At 42.8% G+C, this 20,395-nt stretch overlaps 2 protein-coding genes across 2 annotated transcripts; both read left to right on the top strand.

The window, feature by feature from the left end:
- The first annotated feature begins 6,110 nt into the window (after positions 1-6,110).
- On the top strand, positions 6,111-8,858 carry LOC4344960 (probable pectinesterase/pectinesterase inhibitor 32). The gene is made up of 2 exons (XM_015794084.3): positions 6,111-6,711; positions 7,777-8,858. The coding sequence occupies exons 1-2, from the start codon at positions 6,246-6,248 to the stop codon at positions 8,493-8,495; spliced, it is 1,185 nt and encodes a 394-aa protein (XP_015649570.1). The 5' UTR covers positions 6,111-6,245; the 3' UTR covers positions 8,496-8,858.
- An 8,163-nt stretch (positions 8,859-17,021) lies between these two features.
- On the top strand, positions 17,022-19,946 carry LOC136351427 (uncharacterized). Its single transcript, XM_066303528.1, has 7 exons — positions 17,022-17,151; positions 18,129-18,282; positions 18,364-18,722; positions 18,797-18,984; positions 19,060-19,249; positions 19,321-19,425; positions 19,795-19,946. Exons 1-7 carry the CDS (start codon positions 17,022-17,024, stop codon positions 19,944-19,946), a joined length of 1,278 nt encoding a protein of 425 aa, XP_066159625.1.
- Positions 19,947-20,395: the final 449 nt, after the last annotated feature.

The following is a 20,395-nucleotide window of genomic DNA, read 5'->3' as shown; positions in this document are numbered from 1 at the left end:
GCAGATCGGGGTAATGGCGACTTGGGGGGGAGGGCTGTCCGGTGGAGAGACACATGATACCGTTCGTACTCCTCCACCGCACCTTTGTCATCGCTGCGCATACTGTTACACTTATAACGGCGGCCGTTCTCGGCTCGCATGCCTCGCCGAAGAACAGAGAAATGAGAGAGATATAGCAAGAGAGAAGGAAGAAGTGAGGAAGAGAAAGAGGAAGAGAAATAAGGGGCAATTTGGTCACTCCGCGTAAATATTTGGGCCCCTATCACTTCGTTAGGACGAATACACTATTTTTATTATTTGATTGGTACGGACGCACGGTGTTCGCTAGCAAATAACCACGTTTAGAGAGTGTTTTGCTCTAAAAGTGAATTTGTGTAGTGTCCTACTGTTAAAACCACGAAGTCACGATGTTCTTGACAAAATTTGCCATTAATAATCACTGTCCATGGACAGGTGAGGGGATTCACGGTAATAGTATGTTACCACAAGATTTTTAAAAATTACATGCATACAGGTTGTAATTAATCTAATTATATATAAATTATAATAATACAGTCATGTTATGATTATAATTTTAGTAGAGAATTTGTCGATAAGTTAAAATGTAATCATCATATATAGCCAACATAGGCGGCACGTGAACGTGCTCGATCGCTCGCTCGATATATAGAGAGCAAGCTAGCTGAGAGCAGACGTATAGACTATAGTAGCAAAGTTAGGAATTGAACCTCTATGAATGTTTAACTAGCCACTGCTAGCTTTGTTAGTCTTACATATACCGATCGATGATAGATCTGCGGTAAGACCATATATCGATCGAATGCCGGCCAGCCGTGTCTGTCGTCCCATATATGCATGATGCATGGGCATATGCATGTGGATCCACTACACCACGATCGATCTCTATTAGCTAGCTATATGTTCGATTGACTGGTCTCATCGTCCAGCCGGTCGGCTGCATGTTACTAAGATAGTTTTTCGCTGCAACACGGAGTGGCCGACGGATATATCGCTGCATGTTACTAGTTACCAAGATAGTTCTTCGCTGCAACACAGAATGGCCAGCCAACCAATCAATACATACTTCTCCTAGCTAGAAGAGAAGCATTAGATCGATCAAGGACCAGTACTACTATAACTAGCTAATCGGTAGGGGAATAATCCATATAGATCATATATATAGCTTCTAGCTATAGCTAGCTCTTGCTAGTTTTACAATTTGTTGTGTTATAAAAAAAGTGGCCCTGCATGCCTGCTTAATTGTAGCTAGCTAGTGTGTATACATATATATTTTTTAATTTATGCACATATATATTAATGGAGTACCCCATTATTAAAATGGCGCCTATTTTTCTCATGGGAATGAAATAAGTAAGTTTAACTTACAACCGAAAATTTATACTTATTCAAGTCGGAGAAAACAAAACATGTAATCTAACCAGGGACATAATAAAAATAACCAAATCAAAAGAGTTTATAATTAGTACGTACTAAAGTTGTACTAGCTAGCTAGCTACTCTCTCCGTTTCACAAAGTAAGTCATTCTAGTATTTTCTACATTCATATTAATATTAATGAATCTAGATATATATATTTATTTAGATTCATTAACATTAATATAAATATAGAAAATGGTAGAATGTCTTACATTACGAAACGGAGGAAGTAGCTTTTTCCTCAGTTGCACAAGTGAACACAGTGAGAGCAACCATGCATGCATGCATGAATTAACTTTTAGTGTTTCTTCAATCGAAAGAGACGAAGCAACACATGCAAATGCATGGGGACCCCGGCCGGCCTCTTCAGGCACTTGCTTAATTAGTAAGCTTCTTTTTATCAGTGATTGCAGTGCTTTTCATAAGCTAGCACCTGTATTTTTCATCCAAGATCAAATAACTCTATGATTGTTTTTTAATCTTTTGTGTACCATAAGCTAGCTCGTGTATTTTTCATATATTGACATGATATAAATTCCTGCATGACCTTGTTTACAGTTTTTCGAAAAAAAAAGGATAGGGAAAAAAAGCAGGAAGGAAATATTCCAGATGCAAGTTAAGCTTGGACTATAGGAACAATTTTGGAATGACAGGCTGTTGTGTCCAATACTGAAATTGATGATTTTCCATTATTAAAAAATAATGCTTAATTAGGCAGCATTGCATCATCTCCATGCTGCCCCTCTTCTTCGAGGGCACAATCGCCTAAATTGTGGGTTTCCTGCAAAACAGGAAATTGTTTCCGGTGAAATGATCCCTTCATTATATCTCCTTTTCAACTGCCTTACTATAGCCCATGCAATTCATAAATATATTTCATTATATGCTTACTGTCAAAACATATATTGTCATATCAATTATATAATTTGAATTACAACACAAAATAACAACGTAGCTTTAGCACATGCAAATTACTAGTTAGCCAAGCCCCTATGTGCTCTGAGTAGGAGGTCGCTACGTAACAATTTTCTATATATTTATTGACAAATTTTCTCACAAAAATTTATCAAATGTAAATATAATTATAGTGTAATTATATTATAATTTACATATTACTTTAATGTACGTAACATGTATATAACTTTCACATAATTTTGAATTTAGATTTTTTTTTCAAGATTCATGCAAGTGAAATATGAATAGGAGAAAGAAACAACATGAAAAATCAAAGGTCAAAAATACCACTGGCCCCACTTGTCATATTAGTCCTCTTCTTCCTGCCCATTCACTGCATGCTTCCGACAGACCCCTCTTCACTGCGTCAGTCAGAGCTGCCGACCTTGGTAGCACGGCATCGTCTTCCTCCGCCTCCATCACCCGCATGGCGCCTCGGCTACGTACACCCAGCAATCCTTCGCGCCGTTGCTTCTCTGGATCAAGGACGACACCGTCTTCTCCGCTGTACGTCCTCCTCAGTTCCTCTTCTGGCCGATGCCTTCTCCTGAAACCGCACCATCGGTCGGCTCAGCCTAGGCTTCCACGCGGACCCTATTGACCACCCCGCCGGCTCCCTAAGAGAACAGGCCTGCTCGACACACCGCTCTACCCCGACTCATCCGCGACACTCCACCTCGCCGACCGGTGCCACCCTTGCCTCCTCTCCAGGCCGCATTGGATCCTCCTTGATGCCAGTCCTCTGCTTTGAAGGGCTTGTCTCCATCACCACCGTCCTCGTGTAGAGAGGGATGAGAGCTTGGTTGGCTCTGGATTGGACGTTGAGGACAGCCGTCGCTATTCACTGGCGTCGAGCTGAACGGATCAGACAACGGTGCCACGCTGGAGCAATCGAGCCGGCGGCGTCGATTACGAGTCGAGCAGATCGGGTAATGGCGACTTGGGGGGGAGGGCTGTCCGGTGGAGAGATACATGATACCGTTCGTACTCCTCCACCGCACCTTTGTCATCGCTGCGTATACTGTTACACTTATAACGGCGGCCGTTCTCAGCTCGCACGCCTCGCCGAAGAACAGAGAAATGAGAGAGATATAGCAAGAGAGAAGGAAGAAGTGAGGAAGACAAAGAGGAAGAGAAATAAGGGGCAATTTGGTCACTCCGCGTAAATATTTGGGCCCCTATCACTTTGTTAGGACGAATACACTATTTTTATTATTTGATTGGTACGGACGCATGGTGTTCGCTAGCAACTAACCACGTTTAGAGAGTGTTTTGCTCCAAAAAGTGAATTTGTGTAGTGTTCTACTGCTAAAACCACGAAGTCGCGATGTTCTTGACAAAATTTGCCATTAATAATCACTGTCCATGGACAGGTGAGGGGATTCACGGTAATAGTATGTTACCACAGGATTTTTAAAAATTACATGCATACAGGTTGTAATTAATGTGATTATATATAAATTATAATAATACAGTTATGTTATGATTATAATTTTAGTAGAAAATTTGTCGATAAGTTAAAATGTAATCATCATATATAGCCAACATAGGCGGCACGTGAACGTGCTCGATCGCTCGCTCGATATATAGAGAGCAAGCTAGCTGAGAGCAGACGTATAGACTATAGTAGCAAAGTTAGGAATTGAACCTCTGTGAATGTTTAACTAGCCACTGCTAGCTTTGTTAGTCTTACATATACCGATCGATGATAGATCTGCGGTAAGACCATATATCGATCGAATGCCGGCCAGCCGTGTCTGTCGTCCCATATATGCATGACGCATGGACATATGCATGTGGATCCACTACAGCACGATCGATCTACTAGCTAACTATATCTTCGAGTGACTGGTCTCATCGTCCAGCCGGTCGGCTAGCTGCATGTTACTAAGATAGTTTTTCGTTGCAACATGCACCGAGTGGCCGACGGATCGCTGTATGTTACTAGTTAACTAATTAGATAGCTCTTCGCTGCAACACAGAATGACCTGCCGACCAATCAATACGCACTACTCCTAGCTAGAAGAGAGCATTAGATCGAGGACCAGTACTACTATAACTAACTATCGGTGGGGGGAATAATCCATATCCTGTTATATATAGATCATATATAGCTATTAGCTATAGCTAGCGCTAGCTCTTTTGGTAGTTTTACAATTTGTTGTGTTATGAAAAAAGTGGCCCCTGCATGCCTGCTTAATTGTAGCTAGCTAGTGTGTGTGTCTATATATATATATGTATATATATATATATATATGTGTATATATATATATATAGTAAATTTGTTTGGTGCTCCATGGTGCCCGGGCACCATTGTTGAAATTTAGTATATACCCAATTCAAATGAGTATGAAACTTTTTTAATTACTTAGGTATTAACATTAACTACTTTACTAACTAGTTCAAAGCAAGTTTGAACTGAATTTGAACTTGTTTTTGTTAGATTTTGATTCTAAGTATATAGCATCCATACATATAATTAGTTAGGTATGTAATCATGGATTGTGAAATAAAGTTAAATTTGAGTTGTTTTGTTGATAGGTATAGGTATGAATCAAATTATTATAACTAGGTATATACTCACAATTTGAAAAATTTGAGTGGTTTTGTGCATTTGATACCATGGTGCCCGGGCACCATGGTGCCCCATATGAGTGTCCTATATATATATATATATATATATATATATATATATATATATATATATATATATATATATATATATATTTCTCTATGATCACTGCTTCATTAATTTATGCACATATATATTAATGGAGTACCCAATATTAATTAACATGCCTATTTTTGTTCGGAACTACTAAGATGACTGTCGACAGTTTTCTTGAGTGAAAACTGTCAAATTTTTTAGCTGTCAATTCCGCTCTAAGATTTGTGCTAAGATATTTTGCTATCGGATCTAAACCCTTTTTTCATAAGCTAGTTCCATCATCGCATGTTTATGGTAGATTTGTTCAAGTTACATCTAAGTTACATTCCAGTTACATGCTAGTTACATTGTAGTTACACTATAATTACATTGTAATTACATTGTAACTATAGTGTAACTACACTATAACTACATTGTTATCTTTATATAAATTAGATATAAAGTTGCATATATTATTTTAATACATATATACAAGTTATTATTATTATAGTATAGTTCTAATGAAATTATATATTATAGTTAGATTTGAAAATTTTCCCCTTAAAAAACACTCGACAGTTTCTTAGCTAGTCCCTTTTTCTTATGGGAATGAAATAAATAAGTAATTCTTAACTTAAAACCGAAAAGTTATACTTATTGAAATGCATATGCATATATATATATATATATATATATATATATATATATATATATATATATATATATAGAGAGAGAGAGAGAGAGAGAGAGAGAGGAGAGAGACTACAGTGGTGAAATCAGGGAAAAAAACACATGAAATCTAACCCGGGACATAATTAATAGAAATAACGAAATCAAAAGAGTTTATAAGTACGTACTGAAATTGTACTAGCTAGCTCCTCAGTTGCACAAGAGAACACACAGTGAGAGCAACCATGCATGAATTAACTATTGGTGTTTCTTCAATAGAAAGAGAAAGAGAGGAAGCAAGACATGCAAATGCATGGGGACCCCGGCCGGCCGGCCGGCCTCAGTCGTAGTTGTTGGTTCCATTAGTAACATGCAGTGCACATAGCTTTCTCCAGCCCTTGTTGGGCATGCATATGCAGCATGAAGAGTTGGAGTGGTTGTATAAATAGGTAGGCAGTGGTGGACTGCGAGGCGCTGCAAGACAGACAGATACATCGATCGATCGATCAGAGCTTTTTCTATCATCATTAGCTAGCAAGATGAAGCAGTACTACAAAGCAGCGCTGCTTCGCTACTGGGTAGTAGTCCCGTTCCTCCTGTGGCTGGTAGCCACGGAGGAGCAACTCGCCGCCGGCGCCGTGGCCGGGGCAGCTGCCGAGTCGTCGTCGACTTGGGGCGGCCAGGGCCAGCTGCAGCTGCCTCTCTGGGTGCGACCCGGAGACCGGCGCCTCCTGGGGATGTCTGTGGCCGGCATGGCGGTGGATGCCGTCGTGGCGGCCGACGGCACCGGCCAGTACACTACCATCAAGCAAGCCGTGAAGGCAGCAGAGGCGGACACGAGCGGGCGCCGGTACACAATCCATGTGAAAGCTGGCAAGTACGTCGAAGACGTTGAGATATGGAGGCCTAATATTACCATGATAGGCGACGGGATCGGGCGTACCATAATCAGCGGCATGAAGAGCAAAAACAAGAATCGGGGGACGGCCTGTACGGGCACACTGAGTAAGTAAATCGTTTTCCAGTACATATATAAATATTTGACTAGATTTGTGCTTACTACGTACATGTGTATTAATTATGACGACTAATCACTAATTAATTGGTAGCTAGCTAGATGATCGATGCGTGTGTGTATATATATATATATATATATATATATATATATATATATATATATATATATATATATATAGCGGGACTAGCTATTTGTTTGTCAACAAATTTTCAACGGAATAAATCACACAGATTTTTATACCGCCCGATTAACATGATATAGTCTACATTAGAGCAATATAAGACACATAAAACTCTTTGACCAGATTAAAGAAACAAGTATCCTAGTTAGAAAATGCACTACAAATAAATTACTTTACAAAACTTTAGAATAAAAAGGTTACATACGTACGCTCACACACGTATATATTGCATTAGAACTTTATGTAAATTATAGTGTAATTAAGAACATTGTATTTATACTGTAATTAATATAGAGAGCGGGTTTCAAAATAAAAGAATAATTGAATTTTAAAATGCTATTAAGCTTGTGTATACTTACAATATCAAGTAGATATATTGTACAGTTAATATGCTGGATCGTTATATTACATAATTTATATTTGCTAATTTAAAACAAAAAACTAAAAGCTACAATGTAAGTTAATACAATAAAGTTATATAACTGTAACTACTTACAGTATAAAACTGCAATGTAATTTTTGTTTTGCCTACATAATTATATCAAAATAACGTGCTTGCTCAGTTGGTAGCTAGCTAGACACCCTGCTCTTTCATAGTGGACATGGATCATATATAGGATCAACTCTAGCTTCACCTCCGTACGTGCTTTGATTTCTTTAAGATGATCGATATATATAAGGGAGCACTAATTAAACTGTGTGATTTTAGCCTGCTAAAAGTTTAACGTCAAATTAACCGGCCAGTAGCAAAAAATTATATATATATGCGTGCGTGCGTGCGTACATGCATGGTGCAAATTGATATATACATACACATGCATGCATGGAACTTGTTGATATATAGTACAGTAATTGATATACGTACGTACAGACGTGCAAAAGGACGGGTTCATCGCGCGAGAGCTTACGGTGGAGAACACCGCGGGGCCGCAGGCAATGCAGGCGGCGGCGGTGGTGGTGAAGTCGGATCGCGCCGTCTTCTTCAGGTGCGAGATAACGGGTTACCAGGACACGCTGCTGGCAGATGTTTACAGGCAGTTCTACAGGGAATGTGTTATCTCCGGGACAATTGATTTCGTGTGGGGCGAGGCGACGGCCGTCTTCCAGATGTGCCACCTCCTGGTGCGTCGCCCGTTGGAGGGCTCCCACAACACCATCACCGCGCAAGGGCGCAACCACTCCGAGCCCGTCGTCGCACGCTCGGGTTTCGTATTTCAGGAGTGCAACGTGTCGACCAAGGAGGACCTGAGGGGCGTGGACACCTACCTGGGCCGCCCCTGGCACCCGGACTCCCGCGTCATCTTCATGTCGTCCTACTTGGACGGCAACGTGGTCAATCCCAAGGGATGGGTGGCGTGGCGCATCAACAACGCCACCGACGAGCGCTCCACCGCCAGCACCGTCTACTACGCGGAGTACAACAACACTGGGGCTGGGGCCAACGTCACCCAGCGTGTTAACTGGCATGGTTTCCACCTTCTTGCACCACACGAGGTACGCAATTTCACCGTTGACAGCTTCATCGACGGTGGCAGTTGGCTGCCAGAGACCAACGTCCCGTACCATCTCGATCTCGATCTCGGTCTGTAATAATACCTGCTACTCTCTTTATTTACTGTTTGCCTGCCTATATTTGCTTGGTATTGGTATTGTATCATCGATCTCGATGTGCTAGCTCCTGTGTGTGTAGTATGCCATGGTTTGTACGTAACTGGTACTGTATGATGCATGCGTGCTCCTGTGTGTGTGTGTATATGCGATATGATGGTTTGTAACTGGTACTGTATGATCTCGATGTGCTCCGATGTGGCTGTGTGTATTGCGATGGTTAATGGTTTGTAACTTAATTTTCTTTCTTTATGCACTGTCTGAACGAGGAATAAGCACTGTATATATGTTTGTATTGATCTGATGATTAGCTGCCATATGATTACTCAGTTATTATCCTGTTGATGTGAAAGATATTTACCCTGTCATTTAATTTTATTCGATATTTATTTAGTTCATAGTATCCTCATTAACTACAATTTTTTCGCATATGTCATCTTATTCAGCTTACAATATTGTTTTCTCATATATCTTGATTTGTTTTTACCACAATCTGTTACATTTAGAAGACATGTAAAAGAGGTGAAAATAGCTCGAGATAAAATGCTTGGAAAAGGTATAAGATGGTGCATTCGCTGTCTGATCTGCAGCTTGGATTATTACTGCCGGAAGACAAGTAGTCCCATGTTTACTTTGTAGTGGGTGATAAAAAATTGTACTTGACGGTGAACTGCTGGTTGTATGTGTATATTGGTTAAAACTTGCAGGACTTGGAAGTTTGCTTAAATTTTAATGGATGAATCAGTTTGTGTGTGGCTATACTTGCTAGTTCATTTTCATAATGTGTCGAGAAAGTATTGTTTAGTAATCCATATTGGCATGTGGATTGCATTGTGGCATTGTGGTTTTTTATTTTTTTTCTGCCTTGAGACCAATTTTCCTGACGGTCTAAATCATAAAACAAATCAATATACTAACCGAGAAAATGAAATAAAACTAGAGCAAATCATTTTAATCCCAGCAAGCAAATAGATGCACGACTAAATCATATATAAGCATTAATTTATCTACCAAAAAATTTATGGACAATTGATACCCTTGCAAAACTGACTATGAGTTCTAGAATAATTACAAATCAGTCCCTAATCTCAGAGCAACTTCAATTTTAGAGACCTCGAGGGACTTAAGTGCAGTGCCAAATATTCAAGATCTGACCACAATTCCATTTAAAAACAAATTAGTGGAAATCTTCAAAATTATTCCACCGAGTAAGCTCTGTTGAGCTGTAACCTCCATGAATGGAATAGCTGTAACAAACCCAAACTGTAGAAACTTGGAAATTCAATATAATGAAAAAAAATTATTTATATTATTGTGGTGAAAATTTGATTTAGTTGTTTTTAGATTTTCTATGCATCATTTCATTTTGCATATATAAATTAAATTAGAGAAAAAACAATAAGAATAATGATGATAAATAATAAACAACAAATTCAATTAGATATAACTCGGTTTTTGCATCTCAATTAAAAAGATGAAAGCACCCAAAATTAATTTAAATTGGAATAAAAGAAAGAAACTTGTTTGAATTTTCAAAAAACAAACTGTACATGAGAAAAATCTCAAAAATTCACCGAATGGAGTTCACCACAACAGTAACTTCCAATAAAATTGGCGCATGCTTTTGAGCAATGTAGCTATTCCGAAAAAAATTCGACAAACCCTCGGACCTCTCTAAAAATCCTTGGAAAGGAATGTTCCTGACCTCTCATCTCCCTATCTCTCTCTGATCAATGGGCCCAAGCACCCTGGACCCCACCTACCAGTGGCCCAGCACCCCATCTCTCTCTCCTATTTCTTCCCCTCTCTTTCCTTGCAGGCATTCCATCGAACACATAGGATGCGAGCCGAAGGTCGTCGCCTCCAAGCCGCCCATTCTTCCTCTGCCCGCGAATCTCGCTGCAAGGCTGTGCAAAGCTGACGCCGCCTCTGCCCGATGCCCTGCCGCGCCCAGCGCTTGCCTCGCAGCCGCCACGCCCAACCGACGCCGCCCCTCTGCCCGGAGCGACGAGACGCGACGAACCCGACCGTTGCTGCCTCCCTCTGCAGGGCCGCCGACCTGCGTCTGCCGTCTGCAAAGCCGATGCCCCTGCCTCCAAGTCTCCCGCCTGCAAAGCCGGCCTCGCCGCGCGCCTCGCTAACCCGGAGCCGCCGACCCCTGCCAAAGCCGACGCCCGAAGCGACAAGGCGAGACCGACCGCCCTGTCTCCCTCTGCCTACCCCCTTCACCTCCCTCTGCAAATCCTGTAAAGCCGATGCCGCGCTAGCCTTCCCTCTGCCCCGCTGACGTCGTGTTTCCCGCCGACACCGCCTGCGCGCGCGAGACGCCGAACGCATCACGACAGCCTCCGCATCCGCCCCTCGCTCCTCCCTCGCGCCAGCTAACTCTCCACACCACCCTCAACCTCCACTCCCAAAGCCGAAGCCCGAAACCCTCCGATTCGCCGGGAACGGCTGCGCCACCGTCGTGCCCCGCCGCCGAACCCACACCATCGAGCCGTCGCCTCAGTGAGCTGCCTTCCATTCCCCTGCGCCATCACGCTCCCAGGACCTCCCTAAGTCCATTTCCTCAATCTATTTTAGGACCCCTCGACCGGAGAGCCGCCGCCACCATTGTCGCCGCCGACCACCTCTGGAGCTCGTCGCCACGCCGCCTCTGACCGTCTCCACTCCAACCACGCACGGGTTAAGGATTCTCGTAGTCCCTAGGCCCTCCCCTAGCAAGGAATCGAATCGCTGTCGATCGTAGCACGCCGGCGGCCGACGTCCAGAACCGCCGCCAACGCCGGCCATGGCGCTCGCTGCCTTTAGACACCCCCGGCTGCGCCTCCGCCCCTAGGTGTAGCGCGAGGACCTCCTCTAGCCACCCCTTCCTCCGCCCTAGCCAGCCCCTCCGCCGCTCGCCGCCGGCAAGGCCGTCCCGAGCCGCCCCCATGCCGCTCCCCTCGTTCCTTCCTGTCGGGGAAGAAGACCGGACCCGTTCGTAAATAAGCAAAACTCTAGGGTTCCCGATACAAAGCGCCAATTCACTTACAAGTGGGACCTTGGACTTATACGTAAATACAAAAAGTATAGGGTTGGAGATATAAATCTACGAGACACTTACATGTGGACCCCACTGTTTTAAGTGGATGCGCACTATGAAAATACGTTTTCCATGTAGGAAAGCGTACTCTAGACAGTACGCTTCAGCCTTTTGTAAAGAGAAATTAATCAATCTAAGAAAATGGTTCCAGTTAATTATTTATGCACTATAAAATGCTGAAACTTTGGAAAATCATAGAGAATTCATTTTAACTCCGATTGAGGTGAACCAAACTTTGTTAGATTCATAATAATGCTCTCTTTAATACTGTACACTCAAAATTATCACCACTGTTGTGAAAATTTTCACTAATTTAAATTTGAATAGTAAGCGTGGTATTTACCGTACTTTAATGAAACACGATAACTTGCACATACAACATCGTATTTAAGCGATTCTTTCTCCTAAATTTATATTAAATCACCCTCTTTACACTAAACATGTTCATGCACCCATGCATCATATTTTATCTTGGAGTTTTATTGGATGTTCATTTGAATGTATGTTTAAATTTAGATAGAGGACGAATTGATTGTTGATGTTAGTGAGAGTGTGCAGGACCAAGAGTTATTTGAGCAACCAACTGAGCAAGGCAAGTCCTATTCAATTCCTCCTTCGATCATGTTGAGTCGTATATTTTCGCAAATGCTTTACTATTGTATAAATTGCATGCGATGTTTTATAAAAATGGGATATTGATAAAAAATGACCTAATTGCCGCATTATCTAACTTGATATATTGATTATCATTACTGTTGAAGCCCTAGGCTGAGTATATATGGGTGTTGTACAAGCACATTGTGGGTATATTCGAGCTACTACTGTAGCTACTTGCTTAGCTATGCTTAGAAAAAAATTACTGATGGTTATATATGACATGATAATCATTCTTTACAAATGGGATAATTTTACAGAGGAGTTGTCTTTGTTCTTTATGAAAATGGGAAACTGAAAATAATTCTTTTCGACTTGGGTGGCAAGTAGTGTGCATATGGTAGTAGTTGTGCACCGATAAGGGGAGTGTTTGCCTGGGTCAATTAAGGACTAAACTATATGTCACCAACTAAGATTACAGTGCAACTATGTGTGTTGGTTATGGGGTAACCTTAGCTTCTTATGTTGCTTATTGCTTAACCTTGCATTGGGATGCCGTTGTAGTAGGGACTAGTGTGAGCGTGGTTCATAGGAGCTACCCATGTGACCCTCTATGGGAACAGTTGCGTTCACCATATGGCATGGGCGTCTGAGCATATCCAATATAACGGATAGTGCCTCGTTGAGGGAGCGGATTTGTTCGCCTCATGGCGTTAGGATTAGGTTAGGGCCCACCTTTCCTAGTGGCATTGGTTCATGGCCAATGTGGAGAAACACTCTCCATGCTCATGCAAGGTTAATCTTTGAGCAATGTAGTGGCTTCGTCACAGGCTAGCAAAACGAGTACCGGTTTGGTATCGCGTGGCATGGTTTACATGATTGCTAGCCCGTGTCATGTGGGTAAAGTGCATAAACTCTGTAGAGTCTAAACTAATCGATTAGCCGTGTTCACGGTCATGAGCGACTTGGTGAAATGATACAAGCATAGTGTTGGTGATTTTTGTTAAATAAATTGTGAAATGGGTATGGTGAATAATGGTGATGATTTTTGCCCAGCGTGGGTTAAGAATAAAATTGTTACTTGTTGCCATGGAGGGCACAAGGATGGTACTCTGATAACATTAATGTTACTATTACTGTTGTTTATCCTTTGATTTACAAAGTTTCGTTGCAATCTACTACTCCCTCCGTTTCAAAATATAAGGCACAACCACCCTTAATTCAAAGACCAAGAAACAATTACTATCATCTTCTAGTTTAGATCACCCTAATAAATGTAATGCATGCATCCAATAGAATTAAAGATCTTAAGGGTAGAGGATTTAGAAAATAATAATTTAATGAATAAGAGGGTACTAATTAATTCTATGCATGCATGTGTGCCTTATATTATGGAACATCCAAAAAAAGTAGTTGTGTCTTATATTATGGAATGGAGGGAGTATTATTTACTATTGTGAAACAAAATTTGCTTTATGCTGAAAATGAGCCACAAATATAGCCACCCTTGATCTCAGCTTGAAATAGTCCTAGGTTTCCCAAGGTTTGGGTAGTACTTGGCAATACCTAATGTATTGACCCATCCCTTGTTGTTTTTAAACTTGGATGCAGGATGTGAGGTGTCTAGTGACGATTACTTTGCACCAGGTACCGGAGTTTTCGAGGATGATTCTTTCTAGGGTGATTCCTAATCGGTTGCATGTGTCGTTTGGTAGATGGGCATACCGAAGAACTGCACATGAGAAAAATCTCAAAAATTCACCGAATGGAGTTCACCACAACAGTAACTTCCAGTAAAATTGGAAGCATTAAGATTAATGACTAGAAAACCTTGTACAATAGATAGATTAGAGTAGATTTAAGAGCTTAGCATCGAGATCAATTGCATATATATAATTAGTTGATCAATAGTTCAATTATTGGCCTCATCAACCATTCTAATCAAGTATGACATAAATTGTGTTACTTGCTCTGTAAAGCATACATAAATGTCAGGACATATAGATAGTAGTAGTAAATCATCAAAAGAAGTTAGTCACCATCTCTTTTTATTCAATGTCAGATTTCATAAGTTATAATTGAACTATCTACACAGTACAGATCTTGCCATAATTATCAAATTGTAGAACATGCAAATTGCCGCATCATTCAATAAACCTCATTCAGGGATTTGATTCTGCTAATGTGCCACTAATTTCAGAAATTCAGTTTTTTTTTGCAAGCAAGCACACATATAAGGACCAATCCTGTAGTGTGCTTTCAGTTTTTGTACTACAAAATTTACATACTTGATTCATGTGAGCATTCACTTATTCATTCATTCATAAATATATAGCCATCATCTATTCAGAGTGAGTCAATTGAATTAGAAACTTAGAACTAACAGAGCATATAATCATTAGCAGAGCACATCAAGTTGATATATGGTTAGTCCATTGTCATCACAAATAACAGGACGTAGCATCACAGTTCACAAAATATGACCACGTAAGAGGACATCTATACTAATATAAATATAAATACTAATATAAAAAAGAGGAGTTGCCCCCCTTCAATCCTACGGGTGAAATCATGCAGATCAATCGCTACCGTTTATCTGCATCTCATCTAATCTCATCCGCTGTACACCGTAGCTCCATCTCCTCCAGCGATTTCGCCCGATATCATCCCACCAGCGATGTCATCCCCCACGCGGTGACTACGCTGCGCAAATCCCTAGCGCGATGACTCCGCCTACTTGCTCCCCGCGCGCATCCTCGCTCTGCGCCTCCTCTCCTCGCGACGGTCCACCGCCGGACCAGCGACCTCGCCTCCTCGCTCCGCCGCAACGCCGGACCTCCCTCTTCCTCGCGACGGATCAGCGACGACGCACCACCGCACCGCCATACCAGCGCCGAGGCCGCCGCCGCCCACGCCGACCTTCTCCTGTCGCCGCTGCCCACGCCCATCCACCACGGCCGGCGCCGAGGGCGGCCCCTTCCGCCGCCGCCGCCACCATCATCGCCACCGTGCACTCGAGGTCGGCCCTCTTCCCCATCGACCGCGGCTGGAGCCGACGTCCTCCCCATCCGCCGTCGACGGAGCCGAGGTCGTCTATAGCCGATGCCGCCGTTTTCCTGGTATTCCATTCCTAGCATCAACTTGATAATGCAGCGGACGCCCTCACTTTCTCAGATAATTAACAAAGTGTGCCATTTTCAGCTCTGTTATTGGTTGAAGAAATCATTCCTGGCAAGCAGTCGTGGATCCCTAATTCTGGAGTGCTTTCTCCTTCACCCATGCTTACATGCTGCCATCCTCGATTACTACCACCAAAGCTGCGTTGCAAGGTTGCAACACGGTGGTGGATGTGGACTTGACAGAGCAGTAGTGTCGAAACTAGATTTCGGCAATAATAAAAGGGGGTGGCTATCAAGCTGGAGAAGTGTATGGGTTTGGAGACAAACGATTTATACAGGTTCAGGCCTTCTTATTCAAGAAGTAATACCCTACTCCTGTCCGGGGATGAATCCGCCGAGTGTCTTATTGATTGTATGATTTGGAGAAAATCAACATATGCCCCTAGAGGCACCCGGACCCCCCTTATATATGGGAAGGAGTCCGTGTTACAAAAGATAATCTATATCCCTAACGGAATATGCAGATACAGATAAAATTCAGTCGTAACCGACTAAGTCTCAAGGTATTTCCTTGATGTACAAGTTGAGAAACAAACCCGAGACACAAATAAGATATTCTATCTATATTTGGTATCCTATATTCAGTCCAAATTCCATCGCCGTGTAGATATGGGATATCCATAATCTCCACAGTAGCCCCCGAGACCTTTGCAGTCAACCATCATAGCCTTCTCAAAGATAATAATCCGAGTGCTTCAAACCTTTCATGCCAAGATCTGCCGAGTAGCGAAGACGAAGACTGTAAAGGGCGAAAAGATAAAGAATATGGTGCATCGAATAGATGCACCTAATTAGGTGTAGCCCCCAACTATGTGATTAGTTAACAGACTAAACATATAGTTGAGAACAAAATAATAGCACAATCGTGCATCATATGACAAAAGCATACGCGGCGCCTAAAGAGGCATTCTAGCCGACTGCTTTTAGCCATAATAAAAAGAATCCGAGTGGTTAACACTCTAAAAGGTTCACGAATGAACACACTGGACGGGCATCCGAATAGAAAACTCTAAAGATTACCCACCAAAAATTATAAAAATTATGGTAACGAATAAGTCTAATAGCCTAGGCTATGACTATTTACCATAATGAAAACAGGCATATAACATACCAAGGAAATGACTATGGTAAAAACAAGTCATTCCAAGTTAACCCAGACAGCTTTTGTAGCCTAAAAAAGCTTACAAAAACAGCATAACACCTTTCTGTCGGGCACCTTTTAATTTGCACTGCAATAATTCCAAAGAATTATATGACCGCGTAAAAAGGATTTTATCAGCATTGGGCAACACTATTGTGCGCATAAATTGCCAAAGCAAAAAATGCCTAAGTCCCTAAGGAGCACAATGGGCCACGCTGTCAAAAGTACTGGGCTGAGGTACTGTTCAGGCCTAAGCCCATTTGCACCTCCGATACCCTTAACAAGAAATCCCGAGATCCAAGCGACACTTCATCTTCCCCGCCGGAACTCTCGCCATTTTCCCCACTCCCTGCTACAGTACAAAGCTGCGCCGGCAAACTAGGGTTCACCATTCCACTCAAATCCACCTTCAAAAAGTTCATCAAAATCCTTCCCGCGATCCACCGCCTCAATCCCTCACCTCTCCCTAGCCATCCCTCGAATCAAATCAGCGCATTCGAGTAAAATCAATGGCAGAAGAGAAGGAAAGCTTTGAAGGCCAATGGGCGACATCCGACGTGACGGAGGAGAACCTGAAGGAGATGGTGGCGCACGGCGTTCTCCCTGCCAAAGAGATCATCGGGTGGCGGCCAGCGTGCGGTGAGGCTTTTCCGTCCCCCGATACACACGAGGTTGTAGTCTTTTCCCATTTCTTCTATGGCGGCTTCGCTCTTCCGACCTCAAAATTTTTCCGCGGGATATTAAGCTTCTATGGAATCAGCTTGCATCACCTAAATCCAAATTCCATAGTCCACATCGCCAATTTCATCCATGTTTGTGAAGCCTTCTTGGGAATTAAACCCCACTTCGCTCTGTTTCGCCGAATCTTCTTTCTCAAACCTCAACCGAACAAGAGTAAGCCATGTGTAGTCGGAGGGGCCGGATTTCAGCTGAGGGGGACTCTGAGCCAGAAGTACTTCTCGATGCCCTTCAAGACTTCAAACAAAGGGTGGCATGCGAACTGGTTTTATGTTCAGAATCCTGAGCCTGCTCTTCCCGAGTACTCTTGTCTTCCTCCGGTGTACCAAGATACTTGGAACTCTCTTCCGATCGGGGATGAAGCTGCCCAAGCCTTGGAATTGATGGATCGCATGCTAAAACTCAAAGAACAAGGCTTACAAGGAGAGCAGATTACTCGGCATTTCATCAAATGCCGATTGGCACCAATTAAAGAAAGATCCCGTACGGCATTCGAGTTTGACGGCAAGCATGATCCTAATCGTGAAGAGCCAGACTCTCTGGATTTTAAAATCATGAAGGAGAGAATGTATAAAATCTTCTCAAATGCTATTGTCGTCAGCTACTCACATCAGCTGCCAGTTGTGCCATATAACGCATTCAATCCGCCTCCGCAAGTATGTATCCGAAATCTTCAACCCATGATCAAAACATAATCTTGTCTTCATGTTGAGTTAACTAACCGTGGAGGCATCTCATTCAGGAATATGTATTGATGAAGTCTGACCCCCCAATTACTCAGCGCCGGTCTCCTCGCCAGCACACCGTTCAGGGAGGTGGAGGGCCGACAAACAGATCAGACCCGCAACCTCAAACCTCCAATCCGCCTGGGCAGACAGGTTCTCGCAAGAGAAAGCTGGTGCTTAATGACGACGAAGGCGACGACGGCAACAAATCTGGGGACAAAGGCTCGCCCAATAAACTCCCAAAGCGTACCACTCCCAGGAAAAAACTGGCTGGCTGTCCAATGCCAAAGATTAGAACATCTTCCAGGTATAAACCTCTTGGTACCATTTCCCTTCGACATGCTTCTCTCATAGAAATAATACTGAATATTGAAAGAACACTTTGCAGGAAACCATCCGACATAGATCCAACTGGAAAAGATCCTGATCCGACTGTGACAGAACCAAGTTCATCCAAGGATTCTGAGCCGACTGCCAAAAGCCAGCCGACTGGCGCCCATACTTCAGATGATAAGGCCAATCCGAGTGACCAGCCTCCGACTGGAAACCAGTCGGCAGCAACTGAAACTACAACAACCCAAGAGCCCCCGACTGGAAACCAGTCGGATGTAGGTCCAGATCAAGAAACTCCCGAAGTTGAAGCGCAGACGACAACTTCTCAAGGACCAGAGGCTGGTAACGACTCAATGATTGGATCTCCAGATAAAGAACAAGGATCACCCCACGCTCAGCTAGGAACATCCTCAAGTAACTCATCTTCTCAAGTGATGCCGATTTAAATAACTTCAGCTTATTCGTCTAATATCTTGGAAATACATCAGGACCACCAGGCGATGACGAAGAAGAAATCCCTCGAATAAAGGCGGCTGATGACTCTCGTCCTCCTATTTTGCTCAAATGGTGGGACGAGAACTCACAAGCTGCAGGCATCGTCATAAATTGTCAAAAAGAAGATGAGGAAGTGTGCCAGCTGAAGAAGGCACTTGGAGAAGCTACTCGCATTGTGAATGTAAATCTTCCGGGTGACTGCCTTTGATGACTTTGTTTTCTCTTCAGCAAATCTAAACCATGAACCATCATGCAGAGAATCCATCTTCGCAATGAGGCCAAGACTGCAACTTTAGAAAAGCTGGTTCCTCATTTGGGAACTCTTGAAGCAGTTAGGTACCAGCTACACGAGGCCAAGGAGCTCGCCAAAAAGACAGAGAAGGAATTAAGGGACCGAATTGCCCAGCTCCAGGATTCAAACTTCGAGCTAAGTGGTTCATCAAAAGGTAATCTCTAGATCTGTCCCATTAATTTACGCTGTCGTAACTGTATCCTCAACCATTTGGATTTCAAACAGCGCAAGCTGCCAGGATGGCTCAAATGGAGAAACAAATTGAAGCCCTGGAAAGAAACAAGGTAGAACTGGCTGCGCAAAGGGACTCGGCCTTGAAGGAGGTTGAAGGTACTGCCAGCTGACAATCTGAACTTCTCTCTTTTTAATGCAGTAGATTTTTATCATAAATGTGTTTTGTAGACCGCAAAATCAAATCTCAAGCTCAATTTGACGTCCTGGTTGGTAAGATCAAGAGGCTTGAAGGAGCAAGAGATGAAGTCGCTAATGTCGCTACACCACTCGTCCAAGCTATGTTCCTCAATAACAGTGGTCCGAGTGCACTCGACGCAACCGAAATCTTCGACAAGCTGAGAGTTGCTCCGGATGTATATTTCAAGAATATCAAGAAAGCTGGAAGTATGGGAGCTAGCACGGCATTGGCGATGACCAAATCCTTGTACCCGAGGATTGAAATTGACGCCATTGACGGCTTTGCAGACGGGACAAGCGTAGAGGCTGCTCTTGATCTTATTAGCAATGCTCAAAATGCAGCTGACAAGATTGCAAGTGACGTCGTAGATCAATTCCGCAACACCGACCTTCAGCCGAGTAGTAATAACTCTGATGATGAAAGGACTGATTCTGACTGAGTATGAATGTAGCAAATGGAGGCTCAACTTGTACAATACTGGTGTATTTATGCTGTGCTTGATAATCCTAGCCAAGTCGTTGATTTCTTAAAAGCTTTTATCAAGCTTTGTTGAGCCTAAAACCCAAAGAAGCTATTAAAAACTTTCAGTCCTCGCAGACTAAGTAGAAAAACCAAACAAGGCAATGATAGTCCAAGTAAGCAAATTAAATTGATAAAAAATCACACTCCATTATTATGATGATAGCCCCCAACTGACAACGTCAAGAAGAAAACTTGATGTTGACAGTCAAGATAGGGAAGTACAATGATAAGCTTAAGCGTAGAAACGACGAAGATGTTCAATGTTCCAAGAGTTGTCGACGAGAGTACCGTCTTCGCGCTTGAGTCGATAGGAACCTGGCCGGGTGACTTCAGAGATGATAAATGGCCCCTCCCATAGAGGAGATA

This window comes from Oryza sativa, chromosome 8 (genome assembly GCF_034140825.1).
Source record: "Oryza sativa Japonica Group chromosome 8, ASM3414082v1".
Taxonomy (NCBI): Eukaryota; Viridiplantae; Streptophyta; class Magnoliopsida; order Poales; family Poaceae; genus Oryza; species Oryza sativa.
Note: the sequence above shows the minus strand (reverse complement) of the source record. Positions and strands in the feature narration are given on the sequence as shown.

Excerpts from the sequence above, each read along its gene's own strand:
- LOC136351427 (XM_066303528.1), top strand. The coding sequence starts at position 17,022 with ATGGCAGAAGAGAAGGAAAGCTTTGAAGGCCAATGGGCGACATCCGAC. Across the intron at positions 18,723-18,796 it reads TCAGCTAGGAACATCCTCAA|GACCACCAGGCGATGACGAA; the intron begins GTAACTCATCTT and ends GAAATACATCAG. Across the intron at positions 19,426-19,794 it reads GGCCTTGAAGGAGGTTGAAG|ACGGGACAAGCGTAGAGGCT; the intron begins GTACTGCCAGCT and ends ACGGCTTTGCAG.
- LOC4344960 (XM_015794084.3), top strand. The coding sequence starts at position 6,246 with ATGAAGCAGTACTACAAAGCAGCGCTGCTTCGCTACTGGGTAGTAGTC. Across the intron at positions 6,712-7,776 it reads GGCCTGTACGGGCACACTGA|ACGTGCAAAAGGACGGGTTC; the intron begins GTAAGTAAATCG and ends ACGTACGTACAG.